Source organism: Phocoena sinus, chromosome 10, assembly GCF_008692025.1.
Source record: "Phocoena sinus isolate mPhoSin1 chromosome 10, mPhoSin1.pri, whole genome shotgun sequence".
In the NCBI taxonomy this organism is placed as follows: domain Eukaryota; kingdom Metazoa; phylum Chordata; class Mammalia; order Artiodactyla; family Phocoenidae; genus Phocoena; species Phocoena sinus.
The window spans coordinates 63,061,668-63,088,613 of record NC_045772.1 but is presented as its reverse complement, the minus strand read 5'-3'; the positions used below and the strand labels follow the sequence as shown (position 1 = coordinate 63,088,613).

Genomic DNA, 26,946 nt, shown 5'->3' with positions numbered 1-26,946 from the left:
GCCCACACGCAGCAACGAAGACCCACTGCAGCCAAAAATAAAATAAAACACGAAAAACTCTTAGAGTAGAATAATGCATTGTGTTAGGAGCATGTCAAATGTCATAAAATTAATCTCACTGAGCATTTTTTTTTGTTTGTATTTTTCTAGGCAATTGATAGCATTCATCAAGTGGGGGTTTATTGTCTTGCTCTGGTGCCTGCCAATACTCTGCCCAAAACTCCACTGGGAGGGATCCACATATCTCAGACGAAACAGCTCTTTCTGGAGGGATCGCTGCATCCTTGTAATATCCTCATGTGCCCACATACATGCGTGACCAATTTGCCAAAACCCCGGCAAAAGCAACCAGGTAAGAATGCTGGCTTTGAAGGCATGACATTAAAACTGTAACTTGAAGAAGCTGAATTCTCTCAGCATGATTTTTTTCTCTAGAGTTGGACTTTACACAGATTAGTAAGTAACATGAGAATCGCATCAGCTGACCAAAAGCAGGAAGGAGTGAGATTTTGTAAAATAGCTTTTCCAGGTTTACTGTTCGCTCAGTCTTCTGAGTAATTCTCAGTAGAGTGCCTCCATTTTCCCAGGATGTAAGGTATGGGGTCAAGGTGATCAGAATCCCACTGGTGGAGGTAGAATAAAGCAAGTCCTGTAATGGAAGGTTCTGATAATAAGAATAGCTAGTATTTATTGAGGCTTACTAAAAGCCAAATATTAGCTATACATTTTACAAATACGATCCTAGAGCTTTGCCCTCAGCTGTGGAAAGTAAAGTTCAGAAAAGTTAAGAATTATGCCCAAAGTCATATAGCTGGTTAGTGACAGAGGTGAGATAAATAGCATGTTTTGCATTTGCCATATTCCTATGAATTCAAGATGCAAATAGAAGTATGTGAATTGCCATATGAAACAAAGAAAAAACCAAATAGTCAATTTCACCATTTTGCCTAATTTCTGAACAAACCTGGGTTGTAGGACTAATGAGTAGGAGACTAAAGGCAGGAGTAAGTGATTGATGGTCAGTCATGTTAAAATATCTATTTAGGGCTTCTCTGGTGGCGCAGTGGTTGAGAGTCCGCCTGCCGATGCAGGGGACACGGGTTCGTGCCCCAGTCCGGGAAGATCCCACATGCCGCGGAGCAGCTAGGCCCGTGAGCCATGGCTGCTGAGCCTGCGCGTCCGGATCCTGTGCTCCAGAGCCTGTGCTCTCACTGTTGTGCCACAACAGTGAGAGGCCCGTGTACCGCAAAAAAAAAAAATCTATTCAATCCAACATGAAGTCATTAAGTTTTATTGATGCTTTTTCATTTTAATTGAGAAGTTAATGAGAGCCTCCCAGTTTCTTATATTCCTGGAAACACATGAGAGCCAAAATCTGGCCTTTACAGTTCCCAGTGCTACCACATACACTCACACACACATATACATAGTGGGAAGATTAGGAAGTCAAAGGGAAGTATGGCATTTAATTATATTTCCATTAAGACCGCTTTTGCTGAAAGGTAAATATGATGTACAATAATAAAATAAAAGGTAAGCCTCTGACTCTCTAGGATATTTTTATTAGGATATTACAATGTTAATCTGCTCTGCTTTGCAGTAGTTATTACTTCAGTGGTCTGGTGGCTGAAGATCATATCACATTGGGTTATATAGACGTTATTGTCAACTCGCCAAGTAACCTTATCTTAGTAACAGTGTATATAGAGCTAAAGTATATATGATATTTATCAGTTTCTGCTAGTGGAAATGACAGTTTATGGAGGCTAATATTCTAAAGGGGCAGTTAGAATCAAGTCTGTACTAATCAAGAAATATATAAAAAGAAGTATCTTCATATTTCCTGCCTACGTATCTGATGGATATGTAAAACATACAAATCCTTCTCCATCTTGTATTCTGTTATACTGAAGTCCTACATTTGTCATATGAGTAAAATCCTATTTTAAATAGTATTTAATCTAGAATTCCTTTAACAAAGCTTTCATTTCAGTAGATGCTTAAAGGATGCAACTCAGAGACATAGTAGTTGCTTAAAACATTGCTTTTGCTAGCCAGATTTCACCCAGTTTTACTAAATGATAAAACCTGTATAAAAGGTTTATTCCTAAGCCCTCATAGGCATAGCATCCACCTGTCTGATGAAAGCATTAGGTTTGGATTCTGTGTTTTTGCTGTCTGTTGTGATGGTCTGCTAAGATCTTAGTGGAATGTGTATGGGTCAGACCAAAGCAGCTTGAAAATGTAGCATAGGTGGAACAGACATGATGTGGGGATAGCATGAGAGGATGGGGTTTAAGAAGAATACAGGAGCATGGAGATGGTTGGGAGTGAGGTAAAAAAGGAAAGGAGAGGAAAAGGAAGATAGAAACGGTGTTAAGGTAGCCCAGTGACAAAAATCTCATTGAGATGTCTGTTAAGCTATCGTGTAAAGAATGGGAATGTGTTAGGACTGGTTTCGGCTGCACGTTTCAGAAGAACACACCGGCTGCTTAAACAAGACGCAAGTTTTTTCTTTCTCAAGTGAAAAAAATCCAGAGCTAGGCAGTCCAAGGCTAGGATGGAACTGGCTAGGAACCCTCAGTCACTGTTGGTCCAGCTTCCCATCTTATTGCGTTGGCATTGTTATCAGTTAACTATTGCTATAGATGTGCTGCATAACAAATAACCCTAAAACTCAGTGGTTTAAAGTAAGAAGCATTTATTTTTCACTCATGGAATGTGGATCTGCTGAACCTGGCTGGGATCCTCTGGCCTTGGCTTGGCTCCAGGCTGTAGGTTGGGTTCAGACCTGTTCCATGTGTGTCCTCATCATGGGACCAGCAGCTACCTGTGCCATATTTTCCTCAAGGCAGATGGCAAAAGCAAGAAGCAAGCCAAACCATACAAGCATACTTAAAGCTTCTGTTTGCTTCATATTTCCTAACATTTTATTGTCCAGAACAAGTCAGACCATGCCCAAAGTCAGTGGAGCAGAGAGGTATATACTCCTCTCATGTAATCACAGGAAGGAAGACTTATAAGAAAATCAAACAATCTGCCACAGCCAGCCTTAGCTTACTGCCTCAGGGTTCATTTAAGCTCCTGACCTCCAGCCATCAGTTCTACATTCCAGCTAGCAGGTGAGAGAAAAAGACAAAGAAGGGAATACCCTTCCCCTTTAAACATATCTTCTAGAAATCGCACATATTACTTACTCTTACCTATTATTCTCCCACGCTAAAGAATATAGTCTTTATTCCAGGCATTTGCCCAGCTAAAAACTGGGGGTTGTGTTTTTAAGGAAAAAGAGGAGAATAGGGCTTGACGACTAGTAGTCTTTGCCAGTGTAAATTTACAGAATTTTGTGGAGAAAATAAGACATATTACAGGTACAGCACAGTATCAGCAATTAGCCTCGTAGATGTTATTGCTTTCAGTAATTTTTCACTCTTTGACTCATAGTCTCAAGAAATACACACAGAAGGACCTCAAGAAATTACTGCTGAATTATTTTTGTCATTTTAAATTACTCTGAAAAATTCACTTTTTAAAACGTCACACCTTTATTAACTTTACATTGTGAGTCCAGGAATGGGCAACTTACACAGTCATATATAGTCTGAGTCCTGCCTATATAAAAAAGGCTGTCTCCAACATAATATATCTGTTAACGTATTATGCAGTCTCTTGGGAAAGAATTTTGCATATTGTATTGGATTGGCCAGAAAGTTCCTTCAGTTTTTAAGTAAAAATAAAAGACATTTTTCATTTTCACCAAGAACTTTATTGAACAGCATATTCACCATTTTGTTCCACTACCTCCTGCCATTTTTCAGGCAACTTCATAATTCCATCTTCCCAAACCTTTTTCTTTTTGAGCAAAGAGCAGTTCCAGGTGCCTTTTACAGTCTTCCAAGGAATTGAAACTTTTTCCATTAAGAGAATTTTGTTAAGACCGAAATAAATGGAAATCTGAAGGTGCAATGTCTGGTGAATACGGCGGGTGAATCAGAACTTCCCAGCCAAGCTGTAACAGTTTTTGCCTGGTCATCAAAGAAACATGTGTTCTTGCGTTATCCTGATGGAAGATGATGCGTTTTCTGACTAATTCCTCTTTTCGTCGAGTGCTGCTTTCAACTGGTCGAATTGGAAACAGTGCTTGTTGGAATTAGTCATTTGATTTTCCAGAAGGAGCTCATAATAGAGGACTCCCTTCCAATCCCACCATATACACAACATCACCTTTGGATGAAGACTAGCCTGTAGTGTGGTTGGTGGTGGTTCATTTCGCTTGCTCCACAATCTCTTCTGTTCCACATTATTGTACAGTATCCACTTTTCATCTCCTATCACGATTTGTTTTAAAAACGGAACGTTTTCATGACATTTCAGTAGAGAATCGTGAGCAGAAATACAGTCAAGAAGGTTTTTTTTGCTTAACTTAAGTGGAACACAAACATCAAAGCAATTAACGTAACCAAGCTGGTGCGAACGGTTTTCAGCGCTTGATTTGGGTATTTTGAGTATGTCAGCTATCTCCCGCGTGGTGTAATGTTGATTGTTCTCAGTGATGCGATTTGATCGCTATCAACTTCACCTGGTTTACTCAACCATGGAGCATCATCCAGTGAGAAATCTCCAGCACTAAATTTTGCAAACCACTTTTGACATATTCGGTCAGTCAGAGCACCTTCTTCACACACTGCATAAATCTTTCTATGCATTTCAGTTGCGTTTTTACCTTTTTTGAAATAATAAAGCATTATACGCCAAAAATGTTGTTTTTCCTTCTATCTTCAATATTAAAATGGCTACACAAAAATTCACCAATTTTGATGTTTTTTTTTAAATGCACGCTGATATGACAGCTGTCATAATACAGTCTAACAAAATTGTTTGGAATGAACTTAAAGACAGCTAAGCACTACTAGAGCCATCTTACGGAAAAAACCAAACGAACCTTTTGGCCACCCAGTACTTAAAATTTCAGTGGACATACACTTTGTAGATGAAAACTGTTTAGCAGAGTATTGGAGTTCTTTACCCTTAGGGTGTGTTTTTTTTTTAGTTTAAAATTTTTCTTTAACTTTTCATTTTGTAAGTAATTTCACTTACAAAAAAAGTTGCCAAATAGTAAAAGAATTGCCTTATACTCTTTACCCAGCTTCCCCACATATTTAAAAGTGATTCCGTGATTTAAGTGATTTTGTTCCAGCTATTTCAGTACATTCATAATCAACAGATTTTGGCAATAAACGTTATTTAATATTAATCAAAGCATAGCATCAGCATTATTCAAAACTCAGCTGGCAATAAATTTTGTTATGTTTTAGCCATCTTCTTAGTTTCATACGTTGGAGTCTAATCTTTAAGTGACCATCAGGAAAGGCGTACAAAGCCCTAGCATTATTGAGAAAGGGAGAGTTTTCCTTTTTTATCTTGAGAAAGGGAGAGTTTTCACTTTTTTTTCCCCAAGTGGCAAGCCTCTGGAACAGTTGAAAATACTGTAATGAACACCCATATACCTTCCCCTAGATTTAGCAACTGTTAACTTTTTTTTAACTGAATTCTTTGAAAGGAAATTGCAGACATCATGACAGTTCACCCCCAAATATTTCAGCAGTGTATCTCTAGAGAACAAAACGATTCTCCTAAAATTTTCCTAATCAGCCACAATGCCATTATCCTATTAAGAAAGTTAGCATTGAGCTTCCCTGGTGGCGCAGTGGTTGAGAGTCCGCCTGCCGATGCAGGGGACACGGGTTCGTGCCCCGGTCAGGGAAGGTCCCACATGCCGTGGAGCGGCTGGGCCCGTGAGCCATGGCCGCTGAGCCTGTGCGTCCGGAGCCTGTGCTCCACAACGGGAGAGGCCACAACAATGAGAGGCCTCAACAGTGAGAGGCCTGCGTACCTCAAAAAGAAAAAAGAAAGTTAGCATTAATATAATCCTATCATTTAATAATACACAATCTATGTTCATATTTCTCCACCTGTTTATTATAGTAGCTGATTTTTTTTTTAATCCAGTATCTAAAGTCACACATTGCTTTTGGCTGTCATGTCCTTTAACTTGAAAGCTCCCAAATCTGTTGTGTCTTCAAGACATGGACCTTTTTGAAGAATCCAGGCCAGTTGTCTTGTAGAATGTCCTGCAATCTGGATTTCATTGCTCACTTAAAATAAAGCCCTTCTGATTTTCCTGATGAACTCACCCTCAGTCCTCATAGATGGCAGATTTCTTTTCAGACCAGATATTTATTACTGTTAAGCCCCCGTTAGGGTTTTATCCATGATTGGAACAGATGAAATGTATCAGTAGGAACCAGTGCAACCAACTGTCACCTCCTCGGAGTGAAAACTTCCCTCTCTACACAGTCCCTCCACCCCCCAATCCATGTCTCTCCTGTGGTCCTATTTTCTTTTTTTCCAGCACTTCCTGCTACCTGACATTATTTGTGTATGTGTTTATTGGTTGCCTTTCCCCGCTAGAATACAAGCTGTATGTCTTGTTTGCTACTTTGTCCCAGTGCCTAGAAGGGTGCTCAGTCGGTATTGGTTGAATGAACGTTTGAACCAGCTTTGGTCAGTCTGGAAATGCTTGGGGCTGGCGTGGGGGTGGTATGTAGCTTGAATCGCCATCTCCAGAGAGCTGATTTTTGCTTTTACTTACAGGCGTAGGCCCTGCTTCTGTGATGGTTGGGAATCTGGTTGCAGGAAAACGCATAGCACAAGCTGCAGGAAGGGATCTTGGGCAAATTGAAGAGAATGATTTAGTGAAGAAGGTAAGTGTTCCAGAAGTGTTGATTTTTACAAACAAGTCAAGGACAGAACCTACGCTTCAGGTAACAGATGGCAGATGCATTGTCCAGCTTTTTAAAAGTTGCTGACCATGATTCTTTTTTCTGCTTTATGACTTCAGCACCAATTTCTGGCGGAGATCTTACAGTGGCGAGCCCAGGCAACTCCTGACCACGTACTCTTCATGCTGTTAAATGCCAAGGTATTAAGAATGCAACTGTATGTCTAATCAGCTGGCTATTGTGAGAGTATCTTAGGCACACTTGATCTCTTTCTTTCATCAGAAAAGTTCTATTGCCAACTCAGAGGAAGGGGTTGTTGCTTTCTCCTCGTTTTGATATATGAGGATAAATTGTGCCGTTATTTCAAGGTTGAAATGAGACCTCCTGGAGTGTTATTCAATACTGTCTCTTTTTTGTCACAATCAAGTTGTCTTTATTCAGTTCTGATAGGAACCATAGGACAACCATGTAATTACATAATCTACAGATAGACAGAATGCATTGTGTCAATGTAATTTTTAACCCAGTTTGACTTTTAATTCTTTGATTTCCACCAGAAATAAAATGACTTTAGATCAACATTTTAAAAACCAGTTGTTTCTAGTACATACTTAAATTATTTATTGCTAACATAAAAAGCAAATTGAAAATTATTCAAGAATATGTTTAACTATTGCTTTCTAATGGATGGTTCGCCAGAATATTGTATTTTTTAAGTTATGCATTCCATGGGAGTCTGTTGAGATTTGTTTGTTTTAATGGTTGAGTCTGAAGCTGAAAGTACTGTGACCACAGCATAGAACAGTATTTGTCACCAGCAGGGGGAAGACTGGAGGGCCTATTGGAGTCCCTTAGGGGACTTACCCAGATGGCCCCCTTCTGCCCCAGGTCCTGGATTCTGATAGTCTCTCCCTCCCTCCCCCCCTCCCCTCCCCTCCCCTCCCCTCCCCTCCCCTCCCCTCCCCTCCCCTCCCCTCCCTCCCTCTCTCGCTCGCGCGCTCTCTCTCTCTCTCTCTCTCTCTCTCACACACACACACACACACACACACACACACCCCACACACACACATACACAGCTTTGAGAATTTATGCAGTGATAGAACCTGAGAGGAATATGTTGTGCATCTTAGTGAAAAGTCAGTTAAAATCTTAAGAACCGGGCTTCCCTGGTGGCGCAGTGGTTGAGAGTCTGCCTGCCGATGCAGGGGACACGGGTTTGTGCCCCGGTTCGGGAAGATCCCACATGCCGCGGAGCGGCTGGGCCCGTGAGTCATGGCCGCTGAGCCTGCGCGTCCGGAGCCTGTGCTCCGCAATGGGAGAGGCCCGCATACTGCAAAAAAAATTTTTTTTTAAAAATTTTTTTTTAATTTTAAAAATAAATAAATAAAAATCTTAAGAACCATTACTCCATGGTAGAAAACTTTGGGACTTTCTTGCTCCACCTCTGCATGAAGTGGGCTTCTCTTCAAGCCCATGGATTGATTAGGGTCCTTCCATTTCAGTAAGAAGATGTCAATCCAGCTTGTTCCCCACTCCACTCCCAAGCTTGGCTACAGTTAAACTTATGGCCCTGTCAAATCATACTTCACATCTATTTGTTAGTGAACGTAAGTTGAAATTTGCTTCTTGGGTAGAGAAGTAATATATATGGATGACTAAAGGACATGTAGTCCATCTATTCTTCTGCATATTCTAACATTTTACCTTGGATTAGCCCAGGCCACCAGAAAGCTTAGGAACCATATAACATTGTTCCCTTATGCCCAGAAAATGCTTCTTACTGAAGTTTAGTTTACTGCCGTACCAAGGACCAAAAAGAGAGCTATTGTAAGAAATGGCCTTATGAATTTAACCCTGATTTTAGCCAAAGGAATATTCATTTTAGTGTTATAACCTTAATGTCCAACAATAGACAATTGACTAAATAAATTATGGCATATAGACATGAAATACTATGCAGTCATTGAAAATAATGTTATAGAATAGTTGATGACCCAGAAAATAGTCATAAAGTGGAAGTAGGAAAAGTAGGATATAAAACTTTAATAATAATTGAGTACTTACTGAAGACCCTGTCCTGGGTGCTTTCCATTTCATAGTTCATTTTAAGGTTAGGGGAACGGAGGCATAGAGACATAAAATCACTTGCCCAAGGTCGCAGGGCCCTAAGTGGTAGGACTAGGAAATTAGCGCCTTCATTTGAACCCAAACTAGCTTCAGAGCCCACATTCTTAGCCAATGCACTGTACAGCCTCTGGCATAAGATAGTATATCTTTTTTTTTTTTAATGTTGCATGTGAATTTATATATAATACATACTCATTTGTTAAAAACCAGGAAAATATACAGCAAAAGTTAATAGTGGTTACATCTCATATTTACTAATCTATATTTTCCAAATTTTCTATATTGAACTTGTACTACTTTATATTAATGAAATTTAAAAGTTATTTTTAAAAGAAACAGCTCAGTAAACTTGTTTTTATCATGAGTTTTTTAAAGTTAAGTTACAATAATTAAAACAGTGTGGTATTGGCACGATATAGACAAATAACAGTTTGGTTTTATCTGGTAAAGTTGAAGGTGGGCATACCCATTGACCCAGCAATTCCATTTCTAGGGCTATACCTGACCAAAACTCATATATTTATGCACCAGGATATATGTATTAGAATGAATTGTCCATCAGCAGTAGAATGGATGAATAAATTGTGGTATGTTCATGCAGTTAAATACTGTGCAGCAACAAAAGCAAATGAACGTGAGAGGTTAGATGACGCTTCATAGAATGTTGAGAGAAAGAAGCAAATCACAAAAATATATATGTACAGCACAACTCTATGAAAATCAAATATTTCATAGGTGGTAAAAATATAAAGAAAAAGAAATTAGCCACTAACATTAAAAAGTCACGATAGTGGTCCCCTATGGAGGGAAGGAGAAGGCACCCATGGGCGTGCTTTTAAGCAGTGGTCTTTTTCACATCAGGCTGGTTCTTACACAGATGCTTGTTTTATATATATATCTTTTTTCTTTTTTCTTTTTTTTTTTTTTTAACCGGTACGCGGGCCTCTCACTGCTGTGGCCTCTCCCGTTGTGGAGCACGGGCTCCGGACACGCAGGCTCAGCGGCCATGGCTCACGGGCCCAGCCGCTCCGCGGCACGTGGGATCCTCCCGAACCGGGGCACGAACCTGCGTGCCCTGCATCGGCAGGTGGACTCCCAACCACTGTGCCACCAGGGAAGCCCTATAATTTTTTATTAAGCTACACGTTCATATCTTATGCACTTTCACACTCGTGTGTTATATTTTACAAAGGCACAGGGGTTCAAAAAGCCCAGCTTGGTGAAACTTGAATTGGACAATAAGGATATTTATGAAGACCCGCAGGAGAAATTATTCTCAGGACCAGGAATAATTGGCCATCTTCTAATCTGCTAGCCTTTGTTAATTCACTGTTCGTGTTTTTGTTTACATCTCTGCTGTTAGAATACTCAGAGCCAAACTCGTGTTTTACACAAGTGTACTTGACCACATAGCCAGCGCCCTGACCTCACTCATGCCCTCGTCCTGCTTTCATTTCTTTTATTTTCCCCTCTTCTCTTATTTCTTCATGTAAATACAGAATTTCTATGTATTTTTAAAGCTACCTTAAATAAGAGAGACTGTAAATACATACGTTTGATTTAAGTTAATGTTGTTAGTCCCTAAGTACCTTCAAACATTGAGAAAGAAAAGGAATACCACACACGTCTTTTGGTGCTTGGGGAATTTTCACTGAACTTGATAACTTGCTACAGATAATCTAGCAAGGCACAAGCCTTCCATATAATGTCAAATTGGCTCTGTTTGTTACTGTTTTCCTTACTGAGTGTCAACCTGCTTATACTTTCTTCTATTAACAGGGAACTACGGTGTGCACAGCCAGCTGCCTTCAGCTTCATAAGCGAGCAGAGAGGATTGCAGCAGTTCTTGGTGACAAGGGACATCTAAATGCAGGAGACAACGTTGTATTACTCTATCCACCTGGTAAGTGCTGGATTGGTAGACTAGACAAGCTCCATTGCTAGACTACAGACTCTAAGAGGACAGGAGCTCAGGGCTGCTATACATGACCACGTGGGCTGTGCGCACAGGCTCATGCCACGGGAACAGGCCTCTCCTCTCAGAGTTGTGCAATGTGAGGGCTCTGCCAGGACCGAGTCTGTTGTATTTACTCTTGTATTTCCACTGTCTAGCTCAGTGCCTGGCACTATGGTAAATATTGAATGAGTGAATGACAACTTCTTGACTTTTGGAAACACTCAAAAGAGACCCTTATTTCTAGGAGTGCTCAGGAACAGGACTCTTTCACCCAGTTTTCAAAAGCATGTTGTGTGTGAACTCTGACTTCACATTCTCCACATCGTAATTCGTGCTTACTGTCCCTCGATTATTACTGCATTCATCTTCCACGCTCTAATTCAGCAACCTCTTTACATCAAGAGGGACTCAGGGACTTCCCTCGTGGTGCAGTGGATGGGAATCCGCCTGCCAGTGCAAGGGACATGGGTTCAATCCCTGGTCCGGGAAGATCCCACATGCCGTGGAGCAACTAAGCCCATGCACCACAGCTCCTGAGCCCTAGTGCCACAACTACTGAAACCCGCATGCCTAGAACCCGTTCACCGCTACGAAGAGTAGCCCCCACTTGCCACAACTAGAGGAAGCCCACGCGCAGCAACGAAGACCCAGTGCAGCCAAAAATAAAATTAAAGAAAAGAGGGACTCAGAATTACTTGATGAGTTTGGTGTAAATATTAAAAATTTTAGGTGAAATATTTCAGTTGTCCCTTTCTTTAGTCTTCGGCCATCTAACTCATAAATCCAGCCTTCTGTGGTCTTTTATCCCTTTTACCTCATTTTACTGTGATTCTCACTTTGCTTTTTTATTTACATTGATACTAAGATTTCTTAGAAGGTCATCTGGTAAAGGAATTCCTCCTTGTTCCTGGGAGATTGTCTTCCATCTACCAATTAATCATGGTGATGGACCACAGCACTTCCCAAGGAGGCCACCCTTCGAGTCCTGATATTGCAGAGGCTTCGTATCAAGTGATGCCTTGCCTCCCTAAAACCTGCACCCACTGGGGGAGTGACATCTCGGGGGTCCAATTGCTGTTCACATAGCAGCCTTCTAAAGAGTGAAAGAAAGCTCAGGTGTTCCTCATCTCTCCTTTTCCCATTCTTTTATCTTCCAAGTGGAGCAGCCCTAATTTTTGCAGTTATTTCTCCTAGGTAATATCAAGTAATGATGTCAAAATACCTTCGTCAGGTATCTTTCAAGAGCTTACTTCTGAGCTCCTTTCTCGTTATTTATTCTTGGCTTCTCTATATTTTTTTTTTTAAGTTGTTTTATATGCATCCTTCTTTACCTTCAGTTTCTTCTAAATTTAAAAAATTTCTTCCGATAATGTCTCTGTTAAATTACGGTCTAATGAACCCATCTGGCACATGATTTGATAAACTGGTTTTGGAATAAATAAATAAATTGGTTTTGCAAGCTCTGGCTTTTGCTTTCTCGGTGACAAACCAGGCAGCTAAGTGGCTCTGTCTTGCAGGCATCGAGTTAATCGCTGCGTTCTACGGCTCCCTGTATGCCGGGTGCATACCTGTGACCGTCCGACCTCCTCATGCTCAGAACCTCACAGCCACATTGCCCACCGTCCGCATGATTGTTGATGTAAGTGCCGGGCATAACTTGCCTTGTCCTCATCTCATAAAACCCAGAGTCAGACAGCTAAGCATCCTTACTCATTTTCCAGTCTAATTGAGTCAGGAAGTCAAATCTGTCTCCTGCAAACTACCTCCTTTTCCTTTATCTGATCAAAGTGACCAGCATTTTCCAGTGAAGGAATGTGGGGAAAGCAGTTTTTGGTGAGATACAGGATTGTGTTTTTATCATGAACATTAAGGAAGTGAAGCTGTCATTAGTATTTCTCCATGAAACTTATTTTTTTCCCTCTTCTTAGAAAAGTCCTAATATTTTTTCTGCACCGTAACCAAGGTAATTTTAAATGCCAAACTGAATTCTCCCCATGCCAGGTCACTTTTGCAGGGGTTAGTCTTATAAATTCGCTTGGTATAGTATTAAAGTATACTATAGTAGGAAAGTAAGATAAATCTTATTCTAATCATATCCTAATGTACTTTAAAGCAAAGAGTTACAAAGTTCCAATTTATGTAACATTTGTTTCTCTAAGAACTGCTGCTCCATCCCCAACTGGAGCCTGCAGTATAAAAGGTGCATTCGCCAGAGATGATTTTACTACAAAGTTCAGTTTGGCAAAATGCCCTGGTTATATTCTGCAAAGTAGGCCGGAGCAGCAGGGAGGGGAGTTTCCTTCCACTGACACAGTTTGTGGGGTGAGGGAAGTTGGTCCCCATGAGTTTCCATGTGCGGGTGTGTGGGAGAGCTCGTTCCTCTGAGTGCACAGAGTCCCTCAAGTCCAGGGTATGTTCTGGGTCCGGTGTGTTTCACCATATTCCCTGGACTGTTGCAAACACTACCTCCTTCAGAGATGATCCTCCAACACCTCTCATTCCCTGAGTACTACGAAGTCCATGTTTTTATTTTATTATGGTCTTCATGAAATCAAGAGATCTGGGGATCCATACTGAGGTTATAACCATGGAATATTTGAGAATCACTGTTGTAAACAGTAACTTGTGTTATGAACAAGTCCATCATTCTAATTCAGTGCTACGCATTTTTCAGGACAAACGTAAGGGGAACACTGACCTCCACTGTCCTGTGTGTATTCTTTGAAAAGCTGGTACTGCCCCGTCCCAGTATGATGTGCGAGTTGCTTTTAGCAGCAGCCAGAGCCTATGGTGCTACATGGGGCTAAGCCTTGTGGTGCTTATTTTTGTCCATTTGTTTCTAGGTCAGCAAAGCAGCCTGCATCCTCACCACACAGACCCTAATGAGGTTACTGAGGTCCCGAGAGGCAGCAGCAGCTGTGGATGTGAAAACGTGGCCAACGATCATTGACACAGGTGAAAGGGAGATTTCTCCAGAGGCATTGAGGGGGCAAGAACATTCACTCCCCGAGATTTCCTAGGTTCTCATACCAAAGGTGTTTACACAGCTCTTCTGTTGCAGCCCATTCCACCTGCTAAGACAGAGGCAAAACTTAATATCCACTCAGCTTGAGTTACCAAGTGACTGGATACTGCAACATCCAGATCCAGAGAAGCAGATCACAGTGTGCCAGAACCCGGGCGACAAAACGTGACTTGCAGTTACTCTTGGCATCGTCAAACGGTGGTTAGGTGTTGATGCCAGATGTGACCATAGACATGTTGGGCTACATAAAGTATGGGGAGGATCTGACCCTTGACTGCCAGATGTGATAGAGTTGGAACAGCATTGCACTAGGATTCAGAAGACCTGGTTCTGGTTCAAGCTTCAGTCCTTATTTTCTGTATAACCTTGTCTGAGATGACCCTTTCCTAAAACACTACCTACCCTGGCCCGACTCACATATTTATTGAGAATGCCAAATGCAACATAATATGAAAATACTTTGAAAACCATAAAGTGTATGAATTTTAGATGGTGTTCATACTAACGAAGGGGTAAGACATTGGGATAGCTGGAGATGGTGGTGGAGGGGAGAGTGTGGGTTTTGGAGTTGGGCAGACAGGTGTAAATCCTCATCCTCTGTTACGCGTAACTACTTCAAGGGGTCATGAAGATTAAATGACATAATGTAAAGCACCAGCATACAATCATAGTAATAACAACATCTAACTTTTTATTGAGCCCTTACCATGTGGCAGTCATCTAACATGTATTACCTAATTTCCTCCTTCTACCAACCCTATTAGATAGGTGCCAGTTTTAGCCTCATTTTACAGATAAGAAGACTGAGGCACAGGGAGGTTAAGTAAGTAGCAGAACTGAAATTCAAACCCAGTCAGTTTGGCTCCCCTCCCAGCCCCTTAATCATTATTTCCTCCCTACCAGTTTTCAGTAAGTATCACGTAGTGTCCACTTCAGGGACATTTATGTGGATTTAAATGCAGGGATGACATCTATTTATGGTTATTGTGTCCAGATGCTGAGCTATATTTTTTTACATATGTTACTTAAGGATATAGACGAAGTCATTTATAATATGTAACACAAGTGGATTGTGTTGGTGTTAATGATGTAGATAGATCTACTGTGGTTACTGGACTCAGTCATGTTTCAGGAAGACCTGGAATGTGGTCTGTGATACAGACAACAGAAAGGTTTCTTTAGGTACTTGAGTGGCCCTTCCCTACACAGAGGTGGGTTGAAGGTGATAGAGAAAGTCTTTGGTTTGACCAGAGATGAGTGCCCAATGATACAGAGATTGAAAAGTCAGAGTCAGAATCGTTTCTTGATCTGGAAAGCCAAAGGAGCCATTGAGGAGGCATGGCTGGGGCCAGAGACATCCTTGATATCTTTGGATATGACATGCTTATAAAGGAAATTTGGAGGGAAGGGAGAGGTTATCATAAAAGAGCAAAGGAAAATAATTCCCAATTCTAGATTATCATTCTTAAAATCAGTCATGTTACCTTGGAGAAAAACTGTCCAACTTTTAAAGCAGTCCATGGTTACTGTGACGTGTACTAAACTGTAAATAATGAACTTTAACTTGAAACCAGCATAACAAGTAAAGCTTCTTGAGTTGTCTTAAAGTGCTTTATATGAATTAACTTCCTAACAGTTCTGGGAGGGCAGGTATTATTACCACTTTAGAGATAAGGAAACAGACACAAAGAGGTTAAATAACATCAAGATGACATCACTGAGAAATGGCAGAGCTGGGATTTGAACACTGGCAGTCTGCTTCTTTAGCCTGTGTTTTCAGCTACTATGGTATATTACCCTTCTCTAATCGTCTAGTAAATACATCTGCCTGATGTAATTTCCTTGCTTATATTGTCTATTGGTGCCCTCAACCCCAACCCTCCTCTAGGAGTGACATATGTGAGCCGGTTGGTTAAATACGAGAAGCCTCAGCTTTAGCAAATCCCAGAAGCTAAGTGTGGCCATAGCAAAGCCACAGAAGACCGGTTGAAGAGCAATGATTTTCGAGTTCCAACGTGTCTGATTTTTTTTTAATGTTACTGAAGTGTAGTTGATTTGCAATGTTGTGTTTAATCTCTGCTGTACAGCACAGTGACTCAGTTATACATATATGTATATTCTTTTTCACATTCTTTTCCATTATGGTTTATCGGAGGATATTGAATATAGTTCCCTGTGCTATACAGTAGGATCTTGTTGTCAACGTGTCGATTGACATCGGGTTTTTTCTTTTCCTTGCAGATGATCTACCCAGGAAAAGGTTACCTCAGCTGTACAAACCACCCACTCCTGAGATGCTGGCGTACCTTGATTTTAGTGTCTCCACAACTGGCATGCTAACGGGAGTGAAGGTAGAGTAGTCGGGATATATTTACTCTCTCACTGGATGCTGGTAAAGTGCCAGGGCTGCAAAAAATAGAGATGACCACTGCCCCAGGGACTTCAGACGGAGAGGCTAGCTGGTTGTACCAGAGACCAGTAGGCAGAGGATCAAGGGCCACTGCTATATTTAAATAAAAGCATTGGCTCTTCCGGAATAAGTTATCCCAAGGAATTTGTGTTATGAAGTGTTCTGAACCTAGCATAGAAGCCAACAGATAACACGAGTTAGTTCAAGCCAGTATGAAGTCATAGATTCGTATTTCATAAAACTCAGTATTGAGAAATTAACAGATAGACTTACCCTTCAGTTAGACTTAGATTAGGCTTTTTGAAGCAGTGAAAAATATACATCATTTTGAGGAGCTGGAGGGAATGTAAGCTTCTCAAAACTCTCATTAGAGCTGCTTTTCTGCCTGTGGGATGCCAGTTCCATCCTGTTCCATGTTCCTTACCTTCCAGATGTCCCACTCTGCGGTCAATGCTCTCTGTAGAGCCATCAAGCTCCAGTGTGAGTTGTATTCCTCTCGGCAGATCGCCATCTGCCTTGACCCTTACTGTGGACTTGGCTTTGCACTCTGGTGTCTCTGCAGGTAGGCATGGAAAAGCAAAGAAACAGAATGCATGGGAATATCTTTGAGGCTGTGAGCATCTCATCCTTCCGTTTGCTCCCTTAATTTGGTAAAGTTTCGATAAAATGCTGATGCTTTCCAGAATTTGTGCATCTAATGTATCTTCGATGTTTGTCTGGTTTGTTTGTATTCCCTCTTTCTATTAGTTTTATGCCTCAGACAAAAGGGCAGTGATCTTACTGCCTCTTCTGTGCTCCATCCTGTCATCCTCAATTTAGAAGCAGAGCCAAGTAGAAGGATGACACTTGGGTGAAATGTCGTACTGTGTCAGCCAGAATGCACCCCCTAGGCTTGGCAGGAAGGAATGTAATGAGATGGGTGACAGCATGTGGCCTGAAAGTAGCACATTGGCCACATTGTTCCTTGTGGGATAGCAGATCCCAACTCCTTCTACTCTCCTCCCAGAGGATCTCATCTCAGCCTGCATTTTCACCTCCTTGATGGGCATCTTCATGAATGCTTCACAGATGCCTCAATTCAACATCTTCCTTCTGTGTCCCCATTCTTCTTAGGATGGGGTCATCCACCTAGGGGCCCACACTAGGAACTTGGGCCTTATCTTCAACTCTATATCTTTATGTCACACTTCCAATTAAATGTCAGATCCTTTGGCTCCATTATTCTTAAACCTATCTCTACATAAGAATCACCTAGGGGTCTGTGAAAATAAAAATTAATGGGGCTTCCCTAGACATACTAACCTAGATCTCCAGAGGTGGAGACCACAATTCCAGTATTTTTTTTTTAATACAGGATTCCTGGGCTCCTAGTTATTCTGGTCTATATTCAAGGTTTAGGAAGTTGAGGATTCACGGCTGGAGATTGTACATACAATACAGGACTCTGACATTCCTTCCTTTTTATCCTGGGTGCACTGTCAGGGTTCAAGCCCTCGTCCTCTCTCACCTGGATTATTGCAGCCTCTCCTAACTGTCTCTCAGCCTTCAGTGACTCGTGTCTCCAATACCCGCTCCGTGTAACTAGCTTTACCCCAGCTTCAAGCTATAGTGACAGCCTGCTGGGTAAATTCTAAACTCCTTCATATAATAATAGATCAGTGATTTCACAGTTTGGCCCTGACCCTTCTGGCTTCACTTCTCACAACTCCCCGGGCATTCTATGCTTTAGTATTTCACTCTGGAATCCTATTTCTGACAACCTCACACACACCATGTAATTTTATATTGCTGTGCCTTTGCATATGCTCTTCCCTCTGCCTGGAATGCCCTCACCAGCTTCCCCATTTTTCCAGCCACTGTCAAATTCCTCCTCATTCTTCAAGCCCGAGCTCAACTGTCGCCGACTCAGTGAAACACCTGCCGCCCCTTGCGTGCCCAGTTTGAATGACTTGCTCGTCATTCTGTGATCGTGATGGCCTTTATTCACATCTCAGTTACCACCTTCCACAGTCTGCTTTATTCTGTAGTTACTGTATCTTGTGAGTTACACAGGAACAAGGCTGATTCTTAGACCTTTATATCTGATACGACCCAACCCTGTCCTTCATGCTCAGTAAATATTTGCTGAATTGATGGTGTTCTAGGATGAATTGATAATGTCAGCTCTTGCCTTTTTTCATTGCAGTGTCTATTCAGGTCACCAGTCCATCTTAATTCCTCCTATGGAGTTGGAAAACAACCTTTTCCTCTGGCTCTCCACGGTCAACCAGTACAAAATAAGAGACACTTTCTGCTCCTATTCAGTAATGGAGCTCTGCACCAAGGGGCTTGGAAACCAAGTGGAGGTGCTGAAGGTAAGAAGCAGCTGTAACCAGGAGACAGTCCTGAGAGAAATGGGCCAGACGTGATGATACCCCACCTTGGGTTGGCCAGACATATCTGCCTGCTTTTTTTCTAGGCAAACAGGTGTTTGTAAACCTCAGGAAGTTTATCTCTTTCAGTTTCTAATTTAATGCACTCTTTCAGAGTTTAATCTGATTCTTACATTGTGGAGAAGAAGGTAAAACTTGTTAGGAGGCTGAACAGAAATGACTTTATGTGAAGATGCACAGAAACTGTGACCTCCAAGGGGACTTTTCCCAATAGAATTTGCAGCCTGAGAATCTCAGAGATTGACGACTGCCCCAGAGATAAGGTCGCTCATTCATGAGTGTATCCCACGATCATATGTCTAACTGGCATGTGAGAGTCAAAAAACACTGAATTTTCTTTAGTAGAGAAATGTGACTTTAAGAATGAAAAAAAGAGATAAGAGGTTAGATATCTGTGTTGCTAAATTTGTTTTTCTCTCAGTCCCATCTCTGCATTTGAAATAGAGAGAAATGTAAGGTACAGAAATAAAGAGGGATTAAAAATATATTGCTGAAAACCTAAGATTTTTAGGTGAAAGAGGAAAGAAATAGAGAATGAGCATATTGACCAGTGGGTAATGACTTTAGTGGAATTCCTTGGCATTTTCTGAAAAGGCATATCTTTTCTCTGGGTGTCTGAGGTGAGAACACATAGTTCCTTGGCTTTTCCTGACCAAAGAGATAGAGCAGTGGCCCTGCTTGGTCAGCACTTCTGTGATTCTGCTGACCTCAGCTCCTGTGCGTGGTGTCTTACAGACCAGGGGAATCAACCTCTCCTGCATCCGGACGTGTGTGGTGGTGGCTGAGGAGCGGCCCCGCATTGCTCTCCAGCAGTCCTTCTCCAAGCTCTTCAAGGACATCGGTCTGTCCCCTCGGGCTGTCAGCACCACTTTTGGATCAAGAGTCAATATAGCGATATGTTTGCAGGTGACTATCATGAAATCTTGCTTGTGTGGGGGGCTCAGAGCACAGGCTACCACTTAGTTGCTGTAGGCCTCTGGGCTTTTTATTTGGACTTCACTGTACCTTATTTTGCCCATCTGTAGAATGAACATGGTAGCATCGTCCTTCACAGGGTCATTCTGTAGAACCACTGAGTTTCTAGGTGCCAAGCACTTGGAGCTGTGCCCAGCAATTGAGCTCTAATGTAAATGTTTACTCTAAGTAGTGGTTTTATGGTCCAAGACGATGAGTCGAGAAGATTTCTGAGTCCTATTTGAATTTTATTTATATGTTACCCTTTGTTTTCTGTCTCCTCCATCTTTTACGCCTTTTTTTTTTTTTTTTTTTTGCAAAAGAAGTACAAATAAGCCTGCATTCTTTTCTCCAGCCAGATGGCAATTTTGCCATGTTATCTTGGTGGGTAAATAACAGAAAAGAGGCTGAAATAACAGAAAAGAACTGAGTCTGATTTTATGTAGCTTGGAAGCTCATAAGGCAAATACAGACATGGACAAGAGTGAGAGTCAAAGAAGGTGGCGTAAATGGGTGGATACTTTCAGGTCCTCTGTGTCTGTGGTCGGGTGACTTTGGAGCAGCATCGTGACGCTTCAACTTTGGAGCCCATTGTGGGCCCCTTGCTGCCAGCTTGGGACAGTGCTGGTTTTGAGAGTCCCATGGATGCTGGTCTGTCTCATCCCTGCCTTGAGTCCAGGGGTGAGGACCCTCCTCAGCCTGGTAACCTTTCAGTGCTGCTTCGGCCCCCAGCCTACTCTACTCTCCTGGGGGAGGGAAGGAAAGAAAGATGAGAAGAAAGCGGGGCCAGGAGTGTCTTTCATTATAGCCCTGCCTCATCGTTCAAAATAGAGTTTGGATTTTTCATGTATGTGACTAAATTATCTATTTCTTGATTTGAAAATGTAAAATATGGAAATACCATGCAGTTAATTTTAAGTAAACAATACATTTCTTTTCCTTTAGGGAACCTCAGGGCCGGACCCAACTACTGTGTATGTAGATCTGAAATCATTAAGACATGACAGGTACAGTCGCTTGGTTATGCTTACCTTCTGTTAGCGTTCCTAAGCGTGAAAAGTTCTGGGCCTCGAGAAAGTCAGCTCTCCCCACTCCTTCCTTTTGTTGGTGTCTTCCGGGGTGATGGGAGAAGGGAAGAAATTCATTTTCATTATTAATACCTAATAAGGTTTTCATTTATAAGAAGAAAGCTTTAATTCTCACAGTTGCTGCACTGTTCTTTAATATTAAAATGCAACACTGGTATTTTGTAACATTTGACATAAATTACACTAAAATGGATAGACTCTTTGCTCTGGAAGTTTAAAAATAACTGAGACAGACAGAATAAATGAGGCAGAGTAGGGTTTTTGAAACAACACTTTATCTGAGCCCCAGGAGTAAAAGCCTTCCTCCTCATCAGCTCACAGGTGAATCGTAGCTATACGCCAAGGGGAGCTCCTGGCGGAGGGCTCTGGGACCTCTTCCTGAGTCCCACTGACTTGGGCTGTGTTCACCGTGTGGCCCATGGCAGTGACCCAGGCTGCACAGGCAGAGCGTCTCTAGTGCTGTGATTTTCAGCCTGGGGAGAGTTTGTCCTCCAAAGGACATTTGACAGTGTCTGGAGACATATGTATTGTCACAACAAGGGGATGCTACTGACACCTAGTGGGTAGAGGCCTGGGATGTTGCTAAACATCCTACAGTGCACAGGATAATGTCTCACAAAGAATTATAACAAAATATCTGACTCAAAATGTCAGTAATGCTGAGTTTGAGAAACTCTGCTCTGATGTGAGGAGAGATAGATTAGAGGTTTGGGGAGGCAGTGTATATAGCTGTGGTAGATGCAGTGCAGTCTTTTTTTTTTTTTTTTTTTTAAGGCTCTTATGTTGTAAATATTGTTTTTCTGCAGGGTTCGTCTTGTGGAACGGGGTGCCCCCCAGAGTTTACTCCTCTCAGAGTCTGGAAAGGTAATTTGTTCTGTTAACCGTTGGGAAGGTGGTCTGTGTGTAGAAGTAGTTGGTTTTTGTTTTCTGTGGGGTGTTTTTTTGTTTGTTTGTTTGGTTTTTTGGAGGGGGGCTGTGTTGGGTTTTCGTTGCTGCCTGCAGGCTTTTTCTAGTTGTGGCGAGCGGGGGTTACTCTTCATTCCATTGTGTGGGCTTCAGTAATTCTGGCATGAGCTCTAGAGTGCAGGCTCAGTAGTTGTGGTGCATGGGCTTAGTTGCCCTGAGACATGGCACATGGGATCTTCCCAGACCAGGGCTCGAACCCGTGTCCCCTGCGTTGGCAGGTGGATTCTTAACCACTGCACCACCAGGGAAGTTCTCCCGGTTTATTTATTTTTTTTTTTTGCGGTACGCGGGCCTCTCACTGTTGTGGCCTCTCCCGTTGCGGAGCACAGGCTCCGGACGCCCAGGCCCGGCGGCCATGGCTCACGGGCCCAGCCGCTCCGCGGCATGTGGGATCTTCCCGGACCGGGGCACGAACCTGTGTCCCCTGCATCGGCAGGCGGACTCTCAACCACTGCGCCACCAGGGAAGCCCCCCGGTTTATTTTTGAGGTTGAATCTTGTTATACCTCTGTCTCCACTGAGCACAATCCCGTGAGCGCCGTCTCCGCTCCTGCCTTTGTACACTCCCTCACCTCACTAAAGAGATGGGGGTGGGGAACTGCATTTCCTATAGGTCATTAGATTTAATTGAACCCCGTCTTTGTGTTTTCTCTTTGATTCTTAGATTTTACCTGGAGTGAAAGTGGTTATTGTTAATCCAGAGACCAAAGGGCCTGTTGGAGACTCTCACCTGGGAGAGGTATGTATAATTTTCCCCTTTACTCTGAAGAGTCAGCAGTGAAAGACTTTAGGGTTCATATTTTAGAAGTCAGGAAACTGTGGATATAGCTTCTCCCTCATGGTGAATTTTCGAGAGTTTTCATCTTTCTCTGTAAGGCTCAAAACTAAAATGGACAGAGGGGAAATTGAGACCAAGATGGAGTGAAGATTTAGGCACCCAAACTAGAACTAGTCCCAGATAGGTCCACTGACATACCCTTAACTGAAAAGGAAAATGGGCAAATCCCACCTGTTCCCACCTATTAAGGAGTGGAACTAAAAGGAGCCACAAATTTTAAATTTTTAAAATTTATACATATTTTATTCCAAAATGTATCCATTTTTGTATTAGTTTAAAAATATTTAAGACTTAATTTTTCTTCCCCCACATCTCTGAGAGACACTGATATCTCATTTCATAGCTCACTGGGAGCAATGTTGTGGGTGCACGAGGCAGATGACCGGGGCTCTGCCAGTTACCAGCTTCTTGTGATTCGGCACGTTACTTAACCTCTCTGGTCCTCAGTTTCCTCAACCATAAGTAATAATGGCACCCACCTCGTAGGACTGTGTGACAGTTAAATGCATTAATACCTGTATCTGTCATATATTTGGAACAGTGCCTGTCACACAGTGAATACTAGTTTTGTTACCATCGTCAGCTATTGCTGTGTTTACATTGTAAATTCAAATAGCCTGTAGTATTTTCCTGCGGTCTTCGTAACTTAGTTTCAGAGCATAGAAATGATCCCTTGATGCATTTGTGAGACTCTGAAAGAGGCTGAGAAATGAGCCAGGGAGGGCTTCCCTGGTGGCTCAATGGTTAAGAATCCGCCTGCCAATGTAGGGGACATGAGTTCAAGCCCTGGTCCGGGAAGATCCCACATGCCGTGGAGCAACTACGCCCGTATGCCACAACTACTGAGACTGTGCTCTAGAGCCTGTGAGCCACAACTGCTGAGCCCACGTGTCACAACTACTGGAGCACGTGCACCTAGAGCCCATGCTCCTCAACAAGAAAAGCCACAGCAATGAGAAGCCCGTGCACCGCAACGAAGAGTAGCCCCTGCTCACTGCAACTAGAGAAAGCCCATGCGCGGCAACGAAGACCCAACGCAGCCAAGGATAAATAAATAAATAAATTTATTTTTAAAAAAAGAAAGAAAGAAAGAAAGAAATGAGCCAGGGAGGCAATGTAGCCTCAAGGTTAAGAGCACGACCTCTGTGGCCACCCAGGCTTGGGTGTAGGTTTCCTTGTTTCTGCATCTTAGGCAAGTTACTTAACTCCTTTTTTTTTCATCTGTAAAGTGGGAATAACGGTAGTACAAACTGTATTGTCATGTCATATATGTCAGGGTTGATGGAGGTAAGGCATATAATACTGTTGAGCACATGGTAAACACTTGATAACTGACAGCTGCCTTTATTGTTGCAGCTGTGTTGTTACTATAAAAATGAAGTTAAAAAACCAAAATAGGGGGCTTCCCTGGTGGCGCAGTGGTTGAGAGTCCGCCTGCCGATGCAGGGGACTCGGGTTCGTGCCCCGGTCTGGGAAGATCCCACATGCCGCGGAGCGGCTGGGCCCGTGAGCCATGGCCGCTGAGCCTGCGCGTCCGGGGCAAAAAAAAACAGGGACTTCCCTCGTGGTCCAGTGGGTAAGACTCTGTGCTCCCTATGCAGGGGACCCAGGTTCGATCCCTGGTCAGGGATCCCACATGCTGTAACTAAGATCCCATCCCAACTAAGAGTCCGCATGCCGCCACTAAAAGATCCCACAACTAAGACCCAGTGCAGCCAAAATTAATTAATTAAGCCAAAATCATCTGTCCCAGAGAACTGAATTGATTCTGGTGAAATGTGACCAGTGCTTTTTCTTGTTGTAGATTTGGGTGAACAGTCCCCATACAGCCAGTGGCTATTACACCATCTATGACAGTGAGACTCTTCAAGCTGACCATTTCAACACCCGCCTCAGCTTTGGGGATCCTGCTCAGACCCTGTGGGCTCGAACAGGATACCTGGGTTTTGTCCGCCGGACCGAGCTCACAGCAGCCACCGGAGGTATCTTCAGCAGTTCCTCACCCCTGTCCTGCTGCGCTTTGCAGCCCCTAGCACAGGCTGGCCTTCCGCAGCCTGCCTTTGGATGTGGAGTGTGTGTGTTGAATTATTCCCTTCTCCGACTCTTGAACCCATAGACGAATTTGTATTCATTTGAAGTAAGACTTTGCCCTCAGAGAGGACCCAGGAAATAAGCACTGGGGCCCCGTGTCAGCATCCCTGAACTGTGGGTTGGCTCAGCCAGGCAGTCATAGAGATGTGCCTGGTGATGGGTAGATGCCTCTGGCAGGACTCTGCCCTCAGCAAGCTCCTGGGACAGGTATTCCATCTTTAGTCCCTTGCTCCTAAGCCTTGCGAGCGGGAGGCAGTGCAGAGGAGCCAGCCTGCCGAAGCCCTCTGTCCCTTCGGCGGCTTACGTTGGACACGAGCCTGCTTGGCAGGGCTCTCGTGTAAGCAGCCCCCAGTCATCCTCTGCCCACTGGGCAGCCACAGTGAAGCCGTGACTTCAACCTTCCTGATGGCATGAATGGCCATTTTAAAATACCCAGCACCGATTGCATCATCCACACCCAGAACTGACACAGATCACTCACTGGACTTGAACAGCTGGAACTGAGCCAAGTCATTTCTCCTTCGCCCCTTGCATCTGTTCCCCACTGACCAGCTCCAGAGTGTCTCCATATTTCACGGGGAAGTAGAATAACATACTGGTGGTGAGGGAAGCATCCCTAGCCAGGTGCCTTGGTTTTGAAGCTAGCTCTGTCATTTGCTGTATGACCTTGAGCACTCACTCAACCTCTCAGTTTCCTACCTGGAAAATGGGAGTGATAACGTTTCCTGCCTTGTGGAAATGATGTGAGATTAAATGACATAATGCCTTCAGGTGCCTGGGACAGTGACTGGCACACAGAAAACACTCGAGAGTCATTAGCTACTCTTTCCGTTGTTTTTGTTACTACAGTCTTCAGCTCTTGTATGATGGGACTCTGCTGGCCTTCCTCATCCTTCTCTCTCCAACAGCTCCTAGCAGTTTGTTTTGCTAAATTTTTCAGAAATCTTCCTTTTCCTGAAAATACAACATTCTGTAGACCTAGCTAAATCATCTCTCTTCTTCTTTTCAGTATCTATATAGACATAAACCACGTAGCCTTGTGTATGCAGTGTGTGCATAAAATCTTTAAAAAAAGATTTCTGCAACGTCCTGCGGGATTACAAGCCTATTAATAACCAGGACTAGAGTCTCTGTGGAGTCCTTGAAGATGTCTAGGAACAATGACATATGTTCACTTCTTTTCCATCTCAAATCCTCTCCCCTCCTCCCCTCCCCAGCCATCATCTGGCTAATTCCTATTTATCCTTAAAAGCTCAGCATGGCTTCAGCTTTTCCCTTTCTGAACCCTTGAGCTGAGCTCGGGGAGGGGGGGCCCTAGTGCACACTCAGGTCGCTGGGCTGACCTCATCCCACCTGATGTCCATCCATAGGACATCTGTTGTGTGTGTGTTTCCCTCACTAGACAGTAAGTATCTTCAGAGCAGGAATCATGTTATATCATCTTTGTCTCCGCAGCACTAGGCACAATTCCTGGCACGTGGTAATAATAATAATGACAATAGCTAATGTTTTCAGCACTTACAGTGAACCAGGCATCATATTAACTCCCTTATATGAATTGAATCCTCACAGCAGCCATTTATTATTACCCCTGTCTCACAGAGGGGAAGCAGGACTCAGAGATTTAAGTTAATTGCTCCACGTTACAGAGCTGGTGAGTGGTGGCGCCAGGTGACGTGGCAGGCAGTCTGGACCCTGTGCTCTTAACTCCAACGATGTAGTACACTCAGTGCATCTGATGAACCAGGTTCCTCTTTCTCTCCCCATCAGAGCGTCACGATGCCTTGTACGTGGTGGGAGCTCTGGACGAGACACTGGAACTGCGAGGCCTGCGGTACCACCCCATTGACATCGAGACCTCGGTGTCTCGGATCCACAGGAGCATGGCCGAATGGTAAATCCCCTGCACAGCATAGGTTCCCCCTCAGCTGCAGTACCAGTTAAAGTTGCTCTGTAGTCAGCCGTCTGTAGCAGACCACCTACGGCTATGGAACTCCAGGGGAGCCAGAAAATAAACGGACTGATCCTTGTCTGGCAGTGTGCCGTCTGCTAAGACAGGCTCCGTGGGCTCGCGGTGGGGCTGGGTCCTTTTTAATGGTAGGCGCTTACCGTTGGAAGGGACCTAACTGATCATCCGCCTCTAGAAAGTCGGTAGAGGGTGGTGGGAAGAACCATGACTTTCAGGTCAAAAGACCCAGCTGGAAGGCCCATAGCTGCCAGCGTTCCCAAGGAAAGAGGCTGCTTTCCTCATCTGAAAATGCCTCCTCTGCTCCTTCC

At 43.1% G+C, this 26,946-nt stretch overlaps 1 protein-coding gene across 4 annotated transcripts in view; it reads left to right on the top strand.

Annotated features, from left to right (window-relative positions):
* Positions 1-26,946, top strand: part of DIP2B (disco interacting protein 2 homolog B) — a 240,956-nt gene that overhangs the window by 207,999 nt on the left and 6,011 nt on the right. For all 4 annotated transcript variants that reach the window (XM_032644943.1, XM_032644945.1, XM_032644944.1 and 1 more), the window contains 15 exons: positions 151-352; positions 6,655-6,764; positions 6,902-6,982; positions 10,689-10,812; positions 12,384-12,505; positions 13,710-13,821; positions 16,133-16,242; positions 16,733-16,863; positions 18,487-18,655; positions 19,469-19,639; positions 20,633-20,694; positions 21,582-21,639; positions 22,405-22,479; positions 24,383-24,560; positions 26,440-26,563. In XM_032644943.1, coding sequence (XP_032500834.1) covers positions 151-352; positions 6,655-6,764; positions 6,902-6,982; positions 10,689-10,812; positions 12,384-12,505; positions 13,710-13,821; positions 16,133-16,242; positions 16,733-16,863; positions 18,487-18,655; positions 19,469-19,639; positions 20,633-20,694; positions 21,582-21,639; positions 22,405-22,479; positions 24,383-24,560; positions 26,440-26,563 — 1,829 coding nt within the window. The remainder of the gene's footprint in view (positions 1-150; positions 353-6,654; positions 6,765-6,901; positions 6,983-10,688; positions 10,813-12,383; positions 12,506-13,709; positions 13,822-16,132; positions 16,243-16,732; positions 16,864-18,486; positions 18,656-19,468; positions 19,640-20,632; positions 20,695-21,581; positions 21,640-22,404; positions 22,480-24,382; positions 24,561-26,439; positions 26,564-26,946) is intronic.